This window comes from Hyperoodon ampullatus, assembly GCF_949752795.1.
Source record: "Hyperoodon ampullatus genome assembly, chromosome: 8".
Lineage (NCBI taxonomy): Eukaryota > Metazoa > Chordata > Mammalia > Artiodactyla > Ziphiidae > Hyperoodon > Hyperoodon ampullatus.
The window spans coordinates 28,892,581-28,908,397 of record NC_136921.1 but is presented as its reverse complement, the minus strand read 5'-3'; the positions used below and the strand labels follow the sequence as shown (position 1 = coordinate 28,908,397).

General features: G+C 36.2%; 1 protein-coding gene across 2 annotated transcripts in view; it reads left to right on the top strand.

The window, feature by feature from the left end:
• The window catches only part of PIKFYVE (phosphoinositide kinase, FYVE-type zinc finger containing), a gene marked incomplete at both ends in the record, with an annotated part of 69,370 nt that extends 60,149 nt beyond the window's left edge, over window positions 1-9,221 (top strand). For both annotated transcript variants that reach the window (XM_079710610.1, XM_079710611.1), the window contains 9 exons: window positions 335-432; window positions 2,077-2,241; window positions 3,621-3,680; window positions 4,363-4,539; window positions 5,326-5,429; window positions 6,340-6,468; window positions 7,566-7,827; window positions 8,465-8,539; window positions 9,106-9,221. In XM_079710610.1, the coding sequence (XP_079566736.1) occupies window positions 335-432; window positions 2,077-2,241; window positions 3,621-3,680; window positions 4,363-4,539; window positions 5,326-5,429; window positions 6,340-6,468; window positions 7,566-7,827; window positions 8,465-8,539; window positions 9,106-9,221 (1,186 nt within the window). The remainder of the gene's footprint in view (window positions 1-334; window positions 433-2,076; window positions 2,242-3,620; window positions 3,681-4,362; window positions 4,540-5,325; window positions 5,430-6,339; window positions 6,469-7,565; window positions 7,828-8,464; window positions 8,540-9,105) is intronic.
• Window positions 9,222-15,817: the final 6,596 nt, after the last annotated feature.

The window sequence follows — 15,817 nt, the reverse complement described above, 5'->3', positions numbered from 1 at the left end:
ATTTTAGACATTTGAGACAGAACTTGTCATAATTGTTGGACTTATGGATGCTAATATAGCTCTGATAGACTTGTGAAAAATATTATAAGGGCCTATACTTTCATATATTTTTCCATACGCTTTTATAGCTTTATCATTTTGCTTTTTCTTAAGCCCAGTAGACATTTCAAGCCTTTTTCTTCCATGCTAACCCTGTGTTTATATAAATTATGAATCAGATTTCTGATATTGTGGGTGGGGTTAGGTGGGGGGTAGATTAATACAGGAATTAGAGTACTTGCTATTTTGTGTCTGAATCATATAAAACCAACTTTTCTTTTGTTTTTCATTTTAGTACTTTAGACAGCAGACCAAAGAGTAGCAGCCCTATTAGATTACCTGAGATCAGTGGAGGACAGACAAACCGTACAGCAGAAGTAGAACCACAACCAAGTAAGATTACAAATGGAGAAGTAATTCCTAGTTTTGTTTGTAATTGTGGTTTGAAGAAGAAAACTCATTAAATAAGAAATGCCATCTGGCAAGGATATATTACTTCTGGTCTTTGAAATATAGTATGGATGTAAAATTTTTTGTATATCTTCTTTTGTACATATTTCACTTTTCTTTGATTCTTACCTTAAGTTTATTGAATTTGAAACTCCTAGAAACTCATAGGTCTATGCAAAAAGAAGCAGAATCTGCCTTCCTGGCTAGAGCTTTCAGTTTAAAGCATATAACTGAAGAAATATAACAGCAGTTTTTGCATGTTTGTTTGTTTTTGTAGCATTGTTGGCATTGTGAAAAGAACTTTTCATGTATTGTCTCCTTTAATTCCCATAATAACCCCATAAGAGTTATTTGACATATCTCCATTTTTCAGAAAGTAAATTAAGACTTAGATAATGCAATTTGCTGAAGGTTACACAAGTAATGGGGAGCTGGGATTTGAACTTGGATCTCTTTGAGTTTGTCAGGAATATTCACTACAAGTAGCAGAAAACTCAAGTGACTATTGGGTCTTGAATGACAGTTTATTTTTCTAAGATAGCAACTGCAGGTAGACAGTTGCTAGCATTGGTTCAGCTACTCAGCATTGTCATGACAACATAGGGGTAGTTTCTCTTTGATTCTCTTAAGTTTTACTTATGGTCAAAAATGTCCCATTTAATCTCTGCATTTGAGGCAGAAGGAAGGGAGGTACAAGGTGCAACTGTTCTCTTTTATTGGGAAATTCCCTTCCCCCTTCAATCTCATTGGTTAGAAGTGAGTCTCATGGCCACCCTTTACTGCAAAGGAGACTGAGAAAGTGGTAAGCAGCATTGTCCTGATTGGCTTACATAAATCATGATTCATTTCCTGGGACTCTACACATTGCTGCCTCAAACAAAACTGGAGTTCTGTTAGCAAGGAACAAAGTGGGATTGGATATTAAGGAGGCCATAATGGTGTCTGCTGCCCTAAGTAAGCACTTCATGATCGACATTTGATGTGGGTTTTGTTAATGGTAAATGTACAAGATTAGGATCATATGTATTAGTGATATGATGAAGCTCAAAACTGAGAATAAAAGTATAGAGCAAGCTTTAGTGATATTTTTGGTCATCCTGTACTACTTATTTTTGAAAAATGCTAAAACTAAAATTGTATGTTTTGCTCTGTTGAAATGTAGGAAGACACATGATATAAAAACCTTTAACTTTGACGCATTGTAGCTCGGAATACTGTTTTGTATTAGTTGAATTAACTATACTGTGATACTGTAAGAACCCACCCCTAACTTAATCTTGTTGCTTAAGATATTCTGACAGCCTTGGAAAGATATTTTTAAAAGGCCTTCTATATAATTTCTCACATTTTGGTATATAGCTATTTGAACATTGCTCTTCTTTTATGTTTCTGACAATAAGAGTGCTTGACTGCCCCCTAAAGATCCCATAAAACATGTGGAATAATAATCTGTGCAAATAAAACTATCAGTGTTACTCATATTTATTACTCTCATATAATGGTTACTGCTAACAAAGGAATGAGTTGAAAATTTTTATTTTTCTACCTGCAGTGACCTGTACTTAATATGTTACCTCTTATTTTTAGCCAAAAAGGCTTCTGGAATGTTGTCCTTCTTCCGAGGGACAGCAGGGAAAAGCCCTGATCTCTCTTCCCAGAAGAGAGAGACCTTACGTGGAGCAGATAGTGCTTACTACCAGGTTGGGCAGACGGGCAAGGAGGGAACGGAGAATCAAGGCATTGAGCCTCAAGGTGTGTTAAAGGAGACCAAATGTGCTTATTCTAGGTTTCAATTTACTTATTTTAGTTGGTTATGTTCCTTATAGCTTGAAGTAGATGCTTTTATTGCTGAGACCAGGGCATTCCCTCTCTTCTCACACCTTGATGGGGGTAGAGTGGGAAAAGCATGGTGCTTGGAGGATCCAACTGGTTTCAGATGTCATTGCTATCACTTACTGTGTGGTGGAATCAGAAATCCTTACTTTCTGTACTCGTAAACTGGAAAAGCAGTGTCTTCCAAGGTTTACTGGGTTTACTGAGGACTAAGTGACATTTTACATGTAAAACATCTGTTTCACTATGTAGCTCACAGTATATATTCAAATGTTTTCATCCCACTACCCCCTCAGACGTTTCCTTTCTTTTCCAGTCTCTGTAAAGTGGAAGCTGTTGATAACCACCTTCATTTGGATATTTAAAAAATATATCTACCTGATTGTGTTTGAATACAGGGTTATTAGACCAGGAGTTGGCAAACTATGCTGACCTGTCTTTGTTAATAAAGTTGTGTTGGAACACAGGCACACCCTTTCATTTACTTACTGTCTGGCTGTTTTTGCATTATATTGGCAAGTTGAGTAGTTGCAACTGAGTAAAATACTTACCACCTGGCCCTTTACAGGAATAGTTTGGCAACCCCTGGGTTAGATCATGAATTATTAGTTTAAAAAATAGGAATTGCATGGTAAGTTTTCATCAGTAATTAAGATATGCGTTAAGTATTCTATAGGCTGCTATTGGGCTGTGATCCTTGGAAGGCATTGGTGCTTTGAAAAAAATAATTTTGAAATGTGAAACTTAGTGGATGACTTGTTCTTCTAGATATTAAAATGTATCACAACTCTGCAATAATTAGAGTGGATCTGGCAGTAGGTTTGCCAGACAAATCAGTCAAATAAAAAAAAATAGCTCTGAAGTAGAGACTAGTATATTTTCTATATTGTACATATATCTTAGTATATGATAAAGAAAGCATCTCAGACTATTGGGGAAGCATTATTCCATACACAGGGAAAACTGGTCATAAACTCTGGTAAAGAAGCCACAGAAAGTTGTGATGTTAGAGCTGAGTTATTTTATTGCTATCATAGAGATTACTTAACTATAAGAAAAATTATTCTTCAATCTGAATTCTCTGATATTTAATCTAAAAACTGATCTTTCAAAAGGTACATAGATTTTTATTGTAATTTATACAGTTAATTGTATACATGATGCTTGCTTGAGAGTGACTTGACTAGGATATCATGAATTGACTTGTTTTTAGTATTATATCACGGGGAAAAGAACAGACAAAATGACCTGATAACTATCTAAAACTTTGGCTTTACTAATGATGTTAAATCTTTTAGATGAAGTAGATGGAGGAGATACACAGAAGAAACAACTCACAAATCCTCATGTGGAGCTCCGTAAGTATGAGATAAATACCTTTGGTTTGGGGACCAGGACTATAATTGAGCAAACTCCATTATTTGAAGCTTCCAGCTTCTCACTAGATAAATACTCTACTTCTTGAAATGAATATTAAGTCTGTGTATTGATGAACATTTGTTTAGTCTAAATTTAGTTTATAAAATATACATTATTTAATTTAGAAGGAAATTTATAAATTTAATTAAAATTATAATTTAGTTTATAAATTATAATTTAATGCAATGTCTGATGTTTAAATAATTACTTTTTGTGTAATCTGGAGCCACAGAGCCTTAATAAGGCATCTAGAATTGTGTGTGTACATGTGAGTGCCAAAAATTTATTATTCAGCATTATAACACTATAGAAACATTTAAGATGTAAAAGTACAATGATGAAAATACAGTAACCAGCATAAAATTAGAAATGGGTCTTATTTTCTGTTTGAGTTTTCTAGAAATATGAAGGGCGGTCATAAGATGCTCTTTAATCCTTCCTGAAGATAACTTTAACTGAATTGTGATAAACAGGGATGTAGTAGACTTAATGTAAAAAATGCTATCGTGGAGAAACGTAAATGATTGCATTTGGTGGGGGTGGGGAGTGAGCAAGAAGGAAAAGGAAAAGGTATTTCTGATCCAGAGGAGCTTTTTTTTGAAAAAACACTTCTGTTTATAGAATTTTCCGATGCCAACGCCAAGTTTTACTGTCGGCTCTACTATGCGGGAGAGTTTCATAAGATGCGAGAAGTGATTCTGGGCAGCAGCGAAGAAGATTTCATTCGTTCCCTTTCTCACTCTTCTCCGTGGCAGGCCCGAGGAGGCAAATCAGGAGCTGCCTTTTACGCGACTGAAGGTAAGTCTTTTTAATCGTTTTCTAATTAAGCGGTATCCATCTTTTTCCGTTGGATAATTTATGAATCCCTTGAACTGAGGTAATACGATACTGTCTTTTTGCAAACATGTTTTTCTTTTTATGCTTGAGAGGATGAAAGAAGCATATTTAAAAGAATATATGGTGTATGGTGTGTAATGAGAGACAAATATTGATCAAATCCTTACTAAATTCTTTCTAGTCCTGAGGTTTCCAAATGTAAATAATAACAGAGAACTTCTAGAAGACTCAAAAGGTACCTCAGAGCTCATGAGAGAAAGATAAAAATAGAAACATTTGACCTGAAAACCAGAAGGCCAAGTTCTTAACCTACAAAGTTTTACAGAAGATCATGACCATTTTTATTTCACATTCCATTTTTCATACTCACTGAAAGCAAAATTATTTGAGAAAATGCATCAGGAAAGATGTGCTAGATAAGAACTTTCATAACTGTTACTTATTGGATTCAACGAAGGAATTTATAACATTTTACTTGGTAGTTAAAAAAAAATAGATCATTTAGCTATGACTTCAGGTGTGGTACTGTCAAAAGTAGAGGTTTCTTGACTATATAAATCCTCAGAAGCCCTTCCAAACCTTCAATTACTTGAGAACTGTGTTCTGATCAAAATCTTCTCAGTGGTGTCAGAAAATATCCCTTAAAAATGTGAAGCAAACAAATCATTTGGGATTTTTAGAATGATTTATTTTGGAATACCTCAGTAAATACTGCAATTGAATAAACATGAAATGTTTGCCTTTTAGATGATAGATTCATTTTGAAGCAAATGCCTCGTCTGGAAGTCCAGTCTTTCCTTGACTTTGCACCACACTACTTCAATTATATTACAAATGCCGTTCAACAAAAGGTAGAAACCCAAACCTTGATCTGTAAGTTTACTGGGCTTTTTCACATCCTGAGAGTCCTAATGGCAGTTTTCTCCGTGGTAATATGTGAACAGAACATGACTAGATCTCTGCTATGCTATTGAGGTGTGGTAGAATGCAGGGATTTCAAACTCTTTTTCCTACATATATATATAGACAGAGATTACCCACTTGTCATGAAGCAGTGACCCTCCCGTGAGTATGAAAGAGTCACATAGATTTTTTTTTTCCATTTATGGGTTTATTGCCTATTATTGGAGAAATTATGTCATAATAAAATTTGTGAGTTTGAGAAATTGAAAACGATTACCCTTTGGGAGAATGTTAAAGATCTAATAATTTCGTTGGCATTGCTGCTTTACTTGCTGCATAGATTCAAAGGTTTGAGTTGTTTTAAGGTCCTCTGACTGATCATATTAATAGAAAATCATGTTTGGGTGATACATGAATAATCCAGATATTGGTATTAAATTATAAATAATCCTTTTGAAAAATTGAAGTATAGTTGATTTACAATATCAGTTTCAAGTGTACAGCATAGTGATTTGGTATTTTTGCAGATTATACTTCATTGTAAGTTGTTACAAGATAATGGCTATAATTCCCTGTGTATATAATATATCCTTATTGCTTATCTGTTTGATACAGAGTAGTTTATTAATCTCATTCAAAAAATTTGTCCCTCCCCCATTCCCTTTCCCTTTTGGTAACCACAAGCTTGTTTTCTATATCTAAGTCTGTTTCTGTTTTGCATGTACATTCAATTGTATTACTTTTAGATTCCACATATAAGTGATATCATACAGTATTTATCTTTCACTGACTTATTTCACTAAGCATAATATTCATAAATAGTCCTTTTTGATAAGAGTTTACTTTTTTCTTGATTAGAGGCCCACTGCATTGGCCAAGATTCTTGGAGTTTACAGAATTGGTTATAAGAATTCCCAGAACAACACTGAGAAGAAGCTAGATCTCCTTGTCATGGAAAATCTTTTCTATGGGAGAAAGATGGCACAGGTAAGGATACTGGACTATGCAAAGCATTTAGCTAGCATTTACCCTTTGTATTTCTGGTTCCTGAACATAGTGAATCAGAGAGTAACATGATATTTGATAGTAAATATTAAACTTTGGTTACTAGGCAAAATTTAACTTTTGAGTTATTGAACCCTGTAGGAAAGAATAAAGAGGAATATTGTGGACTGGTCCTAAAATTTAACATATCCAACATCCTGGAAACACAGAATTATAGAAAAAGAAGGCAGCTGCAACATAACAGTTTTAAAGATGAAGAAACTGAGGCTCAGAGACTTTGAGTACTTTATCAAAGTCACACAGCTATGCCTAGAACTCAGGTTGGTCTAGATTCTAGAACAGTACTCGTCAATGTGCTGGTCTTTGAACTGTTTCCAGTCCATGGTGAGATAAGAGCTTGTACTAATCAATAGAATGTAATTTAATGCACTGCTTTCTTCATCGAGAATGTCTTGCTATGGCAGAAGCATCTGCTGTACTAAATTGTGGGTTTAATGATGTAATTGATTTACATTCTGGCACTAGCCTCTCTGTCATCATGAGCCAGGAAAGCCTGTCTAGCAGTGGTCTGTCGAATAACACTTCAGGTTGCACTGGTCTAGTACCCAAGTCCCTGACCTTTCAGTGCGTTGCTTTTCCTAATGCCCAGAAATTCCTAGAGATATGCTGTTGTTTCTACATTGTCCTAAGTAATTGCAGTTTTGGTATCAATACTTAAAGTTTCCTCTGAATGTTTGCATCTGTTTTTTAAACTGCTTTATGATTCAACAATATATTTTTGGAGTTACTTGTTAATGTTTCTTACAGTTGATTAAGTGGGTCAGTATATTTCTGAAATATTTCAATAAATGAGTACCTAGCTATTAATTTCATATGATACAATTACATCACCATGTGTTTTATGTATTATACAATTACAGTGTATGCATTTAGTGACTTATATAAGTTATTAGGTTTTAAAATTAAATTTTAAAGTGTTTATAACAGTAGTGGCTACAAGGACGCTTTCTGCCTTTTTAATTTAATTAACCAGTTGTAACAACTCACACATAAATGACAGAGAGTTTTCTTTCTGCTAGGTTTTTGATTTGAAGGGTTCACTTAGGAATCGAAATGTAAAAACCGATACCGGGAAAGAGAGTTGTGATGTAGTCCTGTTGGATGAAAATCTCTTAAAGATGGTTCGAGACAACCCTCTGTATATCCGTTCTCATTCCAAAGCTGTGCTGAGAGCCTCAATCCGTAGCGACTCCCACTTCCTTTCTAGCCACCTCATTATAGATTATTCTTTGCTGGTTGGGCGAGATGATACCAGCAATGAGCTGGTAGTTGGAATTATAGGTAAGTTGACGAGCATGCCTTATGTATAGTTCATGATTGAAGCCAGAGTAAAATTTGAAGACTATCTGGTCTAGTAATAGCTTATTGAATAATTTCACAAACTTTCATTTGAAATTTTAAAAATAATAGTTTTTCTGTTCTGGTACCTTTTATTCAGGTTCCTCATTTCCATTTTCATTATTTTTACCAAAAATATCTGTATTCAAAAGTCACTTGAGGGCTTCCCTGCTGGCGCAGTGGTTGAGAGTCCGCCTGCCGATGCAGGGGACACGGGTTTGTGCCCCGGTCTGGGAAGATCCCACATGCCGCGGAGCGGCTGGGCCCGTGAGCCATGGCTGCTGAGCCTGCGCGTCCGGAGCCTGTGCTCCACAATGGGAGAGGCCACAACAGTGAGAGGCCCGCGTATCGCAAAAAAAAAAAAAAGTCATTTGAAGATGAAGCCCTATGAGGTTGTTATGAGGATTAAATGAATTAATATGGTAAAAACCCTTAGGACAGTCCCTGGCATATTGTCCGCACCTGCAGTACTGCCAGCACTCAATAACTATTGTAGAAGTAATAGTAATGGTAATTACGGTTGTCATCTGCTTATATTTATTAAGAGAACCTTTACTGCTAATCTCGCCCCCTGCAACAGATTATATCCGAACATTTACATGGGACAAAAAACTTGAGATGGTTGTGAAATCAACAGGAATTTTAGGAGGACAAGGTGAGCAGAATTTTTGTTCTGTTTACTCTTTAAACTGTTCTCATTATCTTCCTCATCAGTTAACATATACTAAATGGATACTTTAAAAAAATTCTAAAATATAAGTGGTTATCTTTGATTTTATCATCATTTCCAAGGTAATCAAATAATAATGGGAATTGTTTAGGTGGGGAAATACGGGGTTTTAAATTTGTGTTAAGATGCCAGAGGTTCTCAAAATGATAAGTTAAAAAGGCCAGAAGTTCTGAACAGGTTGTCCTGAATTAACACTTGAAATCCTCTAAGTTCTCTGAGAGCTGCCAGCGCCATTTGTGCTTTTAGACATCTCTCATCTCTAAGCAAGAGAATCTTTTAAAATAAAAAAAAAAACTCCTACCAAGAAGGACCTGTCCCTTGTCATGTGGCACAGTGAACACCCTCCCTCCTTTCTGAGCCCGCCGTGGTGCGTTTGTTTACAGACCATGGCATTTTATGTCTGTTTACGTGAAAGAACATAGCCGTTGAAGTCAGTTGTCTTATCAATTATGTAACAGCTTCCTTTTCCCTCTTCCCTTTCATAATCCTAGGTAAAATGCCAACTGTGGTCTCTCCAGAGTTGTATAGGACCAGATTTTGTGAAGCAATGGACAAGTATTTCCTGATGGTACCAGACCACTGGACAGGCTTGGGTCTGAACTGCTGAAATAAAGCACATATTTTGAAATGGACCAGGAAGAAAAGGGGCCTGGAACCAAGGACTAAAAATAAGCTACATATTTTATTCCTTCATCACATTCACCACTGTATGGAAAGCTCTTTCAGTTCTGCAGCTGTGGAGGCCATCTGTAGCCTGAAGGGTTAAAACTCCATGGATTTGCACTTTGGTTTTTGATACCTACAAATGAGCTATCCATAGGCTGGGACGTTGCATGAACATTTTGTTCACTTAAGCTGAAATCTAGGCACATTTCAAAGGGCTGAGGACAAATGTATGGTTAGAGATGAGATAGGGTGAAAAAATGGGTTGTCATATTTGCTAACAATCCTGTTGAGAAAACAGTGTCTCATAGATTATGACTCTCCCAGCATCATATTGGACAGATTCTTTACCTAGAAAGCATTTGTAGAGCTGGTGAATTTGTTTTGTGTTTCTTATGTAACACTTTAATGTTACCTCTTATCAGAATTTCTGAAACCTTAAAAAAATTCTGAATTATTTTATTAGTGGCCAGTTAAACAAACAGATTGATGCAATCTATTCTTGTTTTACTGAGGAATTTGACTTAAATTGAGAATCCTGTCATGTTCTGGATCTTGCCCTGTTTTCAAGTGTGTTTGATATTTTTCAAGTTCTGTCTCTACTTGTCTGTGGGTGACAGGAGGCTACAGCCATTAACTTTAAGCCTTTTTTCTGGAGCTGTTTTTTTAAGCTTGTTTACAGCTTTTGTGCAAGTAATATGCTGAACTGCACTTGTCTACACATGCTCATACTCTAGGTTTTTCTCCCACTTTCAGGGAAACATTAGTAAATTAGTCTACAGTGACTAAATCCCCAAAGGGATAATTATTAATGAAGGGTTTTTTTTAATATACAAAATAAATTAGGCCTGATCCAATAAATTGGGTGAGAGAAGCACTTGCTTTATTTTTTATAAAGGTAAAGTATCCTTTTCAATATAACTAGCAATTTATGTGGCATCTATAAAATTAAGAAGTTTCCAGTATGGACATCCCTGTTTTCTAACTTTCTGTACCAGTTTCTAGACCAGTTCTGACTACTGAGAAATGTTAACAGTTAAGATATTCTTAGTGAGAAACTTATTGTTCACTAGAGTTTTTGTTTATTTAAAAAGTGATCAGAAGTATACTAAACTGTCTTTGAGGAAATAACACAACCCCGAATATTTTCTCTTGGTTTCTTTCCCGTAATAAGGATAATTTGGGGTTTGTAAAGTTTTAAGGATTCCACTCTTTTCAGGCTTCCTATAGTAGCACGTTTCTATTGCAACTTTCACATAAAAGAAAGAAATCTGGTTACATTCCAATTAAAGAGACTAAGTATGTAAAATAGGAACATTTTGGAAAGTTTGCTCAAGAAAACGAAAGCATTAGTTTGGTGTTTGGTGCTTATTAGAAACATGGTTCTGTACTAGAAACAAACTGACCAAGGACTCACTACTGATCTGATGATAAGCACTTTTTTTCTTTTTTAACATGTGATGTGCCTTTTGAAAATCTACAGAACAATGACGATTTTAGTTTTGACATCAAAGGCCAGTAAAGGAGTTGTACAGGGCTGAAAGATGTGGAACATTATTCACTGCTCATGTGTCAGGAACATGGATTTTGCATCTCATATTGAATGCAAACATATTTTGCAGCTGTTTATCTTTTCTGTCAGGAGACTTAGGGTTATTTATCCTGTCCATTTCCCTAACCCCAGTCAGGAGCACTTCCAGGGGCAGGTGTCTTCCCACAGCTGTAATCACGTTGTTTCAGTCTCAGTACCACGTGTATAGCTTGAATGCTCCATTGGAATAGCTCTTGACAATAATGTGTCATGTTGATTTTGTTTTCCTTGCCCATGACTTGAAGAACCGATTTTTTTTTAAAGTACTGCTGCTGCTTAGGTAATTTTGTGGCTAAAAAAAATTCCAATATGATATAATCTGAAACAATATTTGTTGCCTTGCAAGGGTGATCTGTCCTTTTAAAACTGTCTTAATGAAGGGGAGATATAAAATTTAATTTGTTTTGAGTGGTAGAACTATATACCTGGCCTCTTGCTGCTCTTGTTTAGGCCACTACCAGATACATAAGGCTTTTCATATACTGTGTACTCAGTGTCAGGCACTGAATGGCTGTTTACCTCTCTTGAATTCCCCGTTGAGGCCTGGAGAACCTTGATGATGATAAGTTAAGAATGAGGAAGAAATCTTAATACTTTCTTCTTTAGAATAAAAAAATGAATTCTGAGAATAATTGATAGCACAAGAAAGCTATGTGAACATGTTGCATTGTATAAAAATCTTACTTATAAATGTGAAGTGTTTTGATGCCATCAAAACTTTATTTAAAAATAAAAAAGATTCACTTTTTTCTTACCCAAGCCTAAGAAAAATAAGGGGAATAAGCTGTTGCAAGCCCTTTTGTAGTCTATTGAATATTTTAAATTTATAGATATTCAAATTTTCCTACAGAATGTCCTACTTATAATTTTTTCCTTGATCCAGCAGTGAGTGGTTTTCTAGCTTTGGCCTTTATTGGGTATTGTAAATAGTAGGGTTGTATTGTTTTTTGTGGCATCAGCTTCTCCTTGGCTTTTTACCCATTAGTGTGGTGGGCTTGTATAAAACTGCTGAGGAAAGTAATCTACCTGTATAGAAAGTTTGCTTAGCTGGCAGAGTGAAAACCCTTGCGAATGAGCCTGGTGGTGAAATAGATCAGGCCATTCATTATTCCTCAAGTGTTAACATACTGACTTAGGCAGTATTCAAACCATCTAGTGCAATGCCTTTTTTGTTTGTTTTTGTAACACGGGTGCAGTTGTATTATAGAAAAATAAAAATTACAATCATGAGCAGTTTTATTAATGCTGCTCTGCTTGTTTTGTAAAAAATGTATATTACGTCTTTGACAGGTTTAATTTTAACTAGAGAAATGACATTGTAAATCAGAATAGCCTCTTTTAATTTAATATGAAAAATTCAATTAACAATATTGAAAATACTTAATGTATTATATTGTATATATTTCTCTACTTTGGTTCCAGCTGTTTTATATGATTGACATGTTATTTATGAGATAAAACTGCCTTGACCTTTTGGAGACTTATACTGTAAAAAGAGGACTTACAATAAACTGAGAATCAACTTCACTTTGTTTTGAATCTGCTTGAGGAAATTAAGAGGAGATGGAGTTGGTGCCCCTGGCCCAGCAGTGTTGTCTTCTGTTCATTCTCTCCCCCTTCCGACGGGAGAATTGAAGTCTTTCTCCAGTAAATAACCCTCCTCTTTAGGTCTCAGAAAGGGGGTGCTAAATCCTTGGGCTCACTTTGCCCAGTATGGGCCTGGCCTTTTCTGTCCTCCCTGTCCTCCCGCCTCTCTTCAATTCTGTGTTTCTGCTTTCCTTATGGGGCGCTCTAGAAAGCTTGGCCTTGCCCATCGGGGAATGGCTGAGTCCACCTGGAAGGCAGCCTTGCTGTTGTTCCCACCCTTCACAGGATCGCTGAAGTGGATCCAATGTGCTGCAACCCACAGCTGTAAGCACAGTGACTCCCACTCACCATGCCCAGACTCACAGGGCGAAAGTGAGAACCGCTGGACAGAGGGGATGGCCTCTGTGCCCAGGGTTGCCCAGGCAGCCTGTCTCTGCTCCCTCTCAACCCCCAACAGTGGTGGAAAAGGCGTATGCATAGTACCAGTTTTCTGTCCCCACTATCTTGACGTCTCTTGTGTCAGAAATTAATTACTTATAAAATTCCTGGGTTAACGCTAAAAGAGACTATTTTTAAACCTATTTTAAAAAATATTTATTTATTTATTTTTGGCTGTGTTGGGTCTTCGTTGCTGCACGCGGGCTTTCTCTAGTTGCGGCCAGTGGGAGCTACTCTTCGTTGCGGTGCTCAGGCTTCTCATTGCGGTGGCTTCTCTTGTCGCGGAGTGTGGGCTTTAGGTCCGTGGGCTCAGTAGTTGTGGCATGCGGGTTCAGTAGTTGTGGCACACGGGCTTAGTTGCTCCGTGGCATGTGGGATCCTCCTGAACCAGGGCTTGAACGTCCCTGCATTGGCAGGTGGATTCTTAACCACTGTGCCACCAGGGAAGTCCCTAAACCAATTTTTTTTTAATTACAGAAAAGAAATTAAAAATTATCATCTTAATTGTTTTTAAGCATATACTTCAGAAGTGTTACAATGCACAATACATCTCCAGAACTTTTTCTTCTGGCAAACACTGAAACTATACCCATTAACTCTTTTTTCCCCCTCACCCGAGCTCATGGTTACCACCACAGTCTACTTTCCATTACCATGAATTTGACTGCTTTAGATTCGTCCTTATAAGTGAAATCATGCAGTATTTGTCTTTTTGTAACTGGCTTTTGTCACTTAGCATAATGTCCTCAACGTTCATCCATGTTGTAGCATTTCCTTTTTTTTAAGGTTGAAATGTATTCCATTGTGTGTATGTTGCTACATTTTCTTTTATTCATCAATGGACATTTAGATTACTTCCACCTCCTGGCTATTATGAATAATGCTTCTATGAACATGGTAGTGCAAATATGTCTTCATTCTTTTGGGTAAATACAGAGAAGTGGAATTGCTGGATCATATGGTGGTTCTATTTTTTAACGTTTTGAGGAAACTTCATACTGTTTTCCACAGTAGTTGCACTATTTTACAATCCCATCAACAGTGCACAAGTGTTCCAATTTCTCCACATCCTCTCCAATGCTTATCTATTTATTTATTTATTTTGATGGTAGGCATCCTGATGAGCGTGACATAATATTGTGGTATTGATTTGCATTTCTCTGATGACTAGTGATGTTGAGTGTATTTTCATATGCTTTTTGGTCATTTAAGTATTATCTTTGGAAAAATGTCCAAATGTTTTGGCCACTTTTTAATCGGGTTACTTGATTTTTTTGTTGTTGAATTGTAGGAGTTCTTTTTATATTCTTGATAAGGTGTTAACCTTATCAGGTATATGATTTACTGATATTTTCTCTCATTCCATTGGTTGCCTTTTTTTTTTTTTTTTTTTTTTTTTTTTTGCGGTACGTGGGCCTCTCACTGTTGTGGCCTTTCCCGTTGTGGAGCACAGGCTCAGCGGCCATGGCTCATGGGCCTAGCTGCTCCGCGGCATGTGGGATCTTCCTGGACTGGGGCACGAACCTGTGTCCCCTGCATCGGCAGGTGGTCTCTCAACCACTGCACCACCAGGGAAGCCCCATTGGTTGCCTTTTGATTCTATTGATTGTATCCTCTGATGTACAAACGTTTTTAAGTTTGATGTAGTGCCATTGGTCTACTTTTATTTTTGTTGCCTGTGCTTTTGGTGTCATATCCAGAAATCATTGCCAAATCTCATGTCTTGAAACTTTCCCCCTGTTTTCTTCTAGGAATTTTATAGTTTTAGGTCTTACATTTAGATCTTTATCCCATTTTGAGCTAATTTTTGTATGTGGTGTAAACTAAGGGTCCAATTTCATTCTTTGGCACTTGGATATCCAGTTTTCCTAACACCATTTGGTAAAGATACTGTCCTTTCCCAATTGAGTGGTCCTTATCAAAGATCATTTGACTGTATAAACAAGGGTTTATTTCTGAGCTCTATATTCTATCCCATTGGTCTATGTATCTATCTTTATGCCAGTACCATGTTATTTTGATTATTATAGCTTTGTAGTATGTTTTAAAATAACGAAGTGTGAGATCTCTCTCCAACTTCATTTTTCTTTTCCAAAATTGTTTTGGCTATTTTGAGTCCTTTGAGATTCTAGAGGTGTTTTAGGGTGAATTTTTCTATCTCTGCAAAAAATGCCTTTGACATTTTGATAGGGATTGTGTTTAATCTGTAGATTGTGCTGAGTAATACGGACATATTAAAAATATTAAATTTTCCAATTCATGAACACAAGATGCTTTTCCATCTTTGCTCTTTCTTTAATTTCTTTCAACAATGTTTTGTAGTTTTCAGAGTACAAGTCTTTCACCTTTTGGTTAGGTTTATTCATAAGTATTTTATTCTTTTTGATGCTATTATAAATTGAATTGTTTTGTTAATTTTCTTTTTGGATTGTTCATTATTAGTGTATAGAAACACAACTGATTTTTCTGTGTTGATTCTGTATCTGCAACTTTGCTGAATTTATTACTTCTCACTTTTTTGTGTGTACTCTTTAAGGTTTTTTGTATACATTTCATTTGCAAGTAGAGATCATTTTACTTCTTCCTTTTCAATTTTTGTGCCTTTTGTTTTCTTGCCTAATTGTTCTGGCTAGGATTTCTAATACTATTTTGAATGGAAGTGACAAGTGTGGGCATTCTTGCCTTGTTCCTGTCTTTAGAGCAAAAGCTCTGTTTTCACCATTCAGACTGATGTTAGCTGTGGACTTTTCATATATGACCTTTATTACGTTGAAGTAGTTTTCATGTATTCCCAGTTTATTGAGTACTTTTATCATGAAGCTGTATTCACTATTGTCAGGTGCTTTTTCTGCACTGATTGAGATGATCAAGTGTTTTTTGTCCTTCAGTTAATGTGGTATATTACACTGATTGATTTTCATATG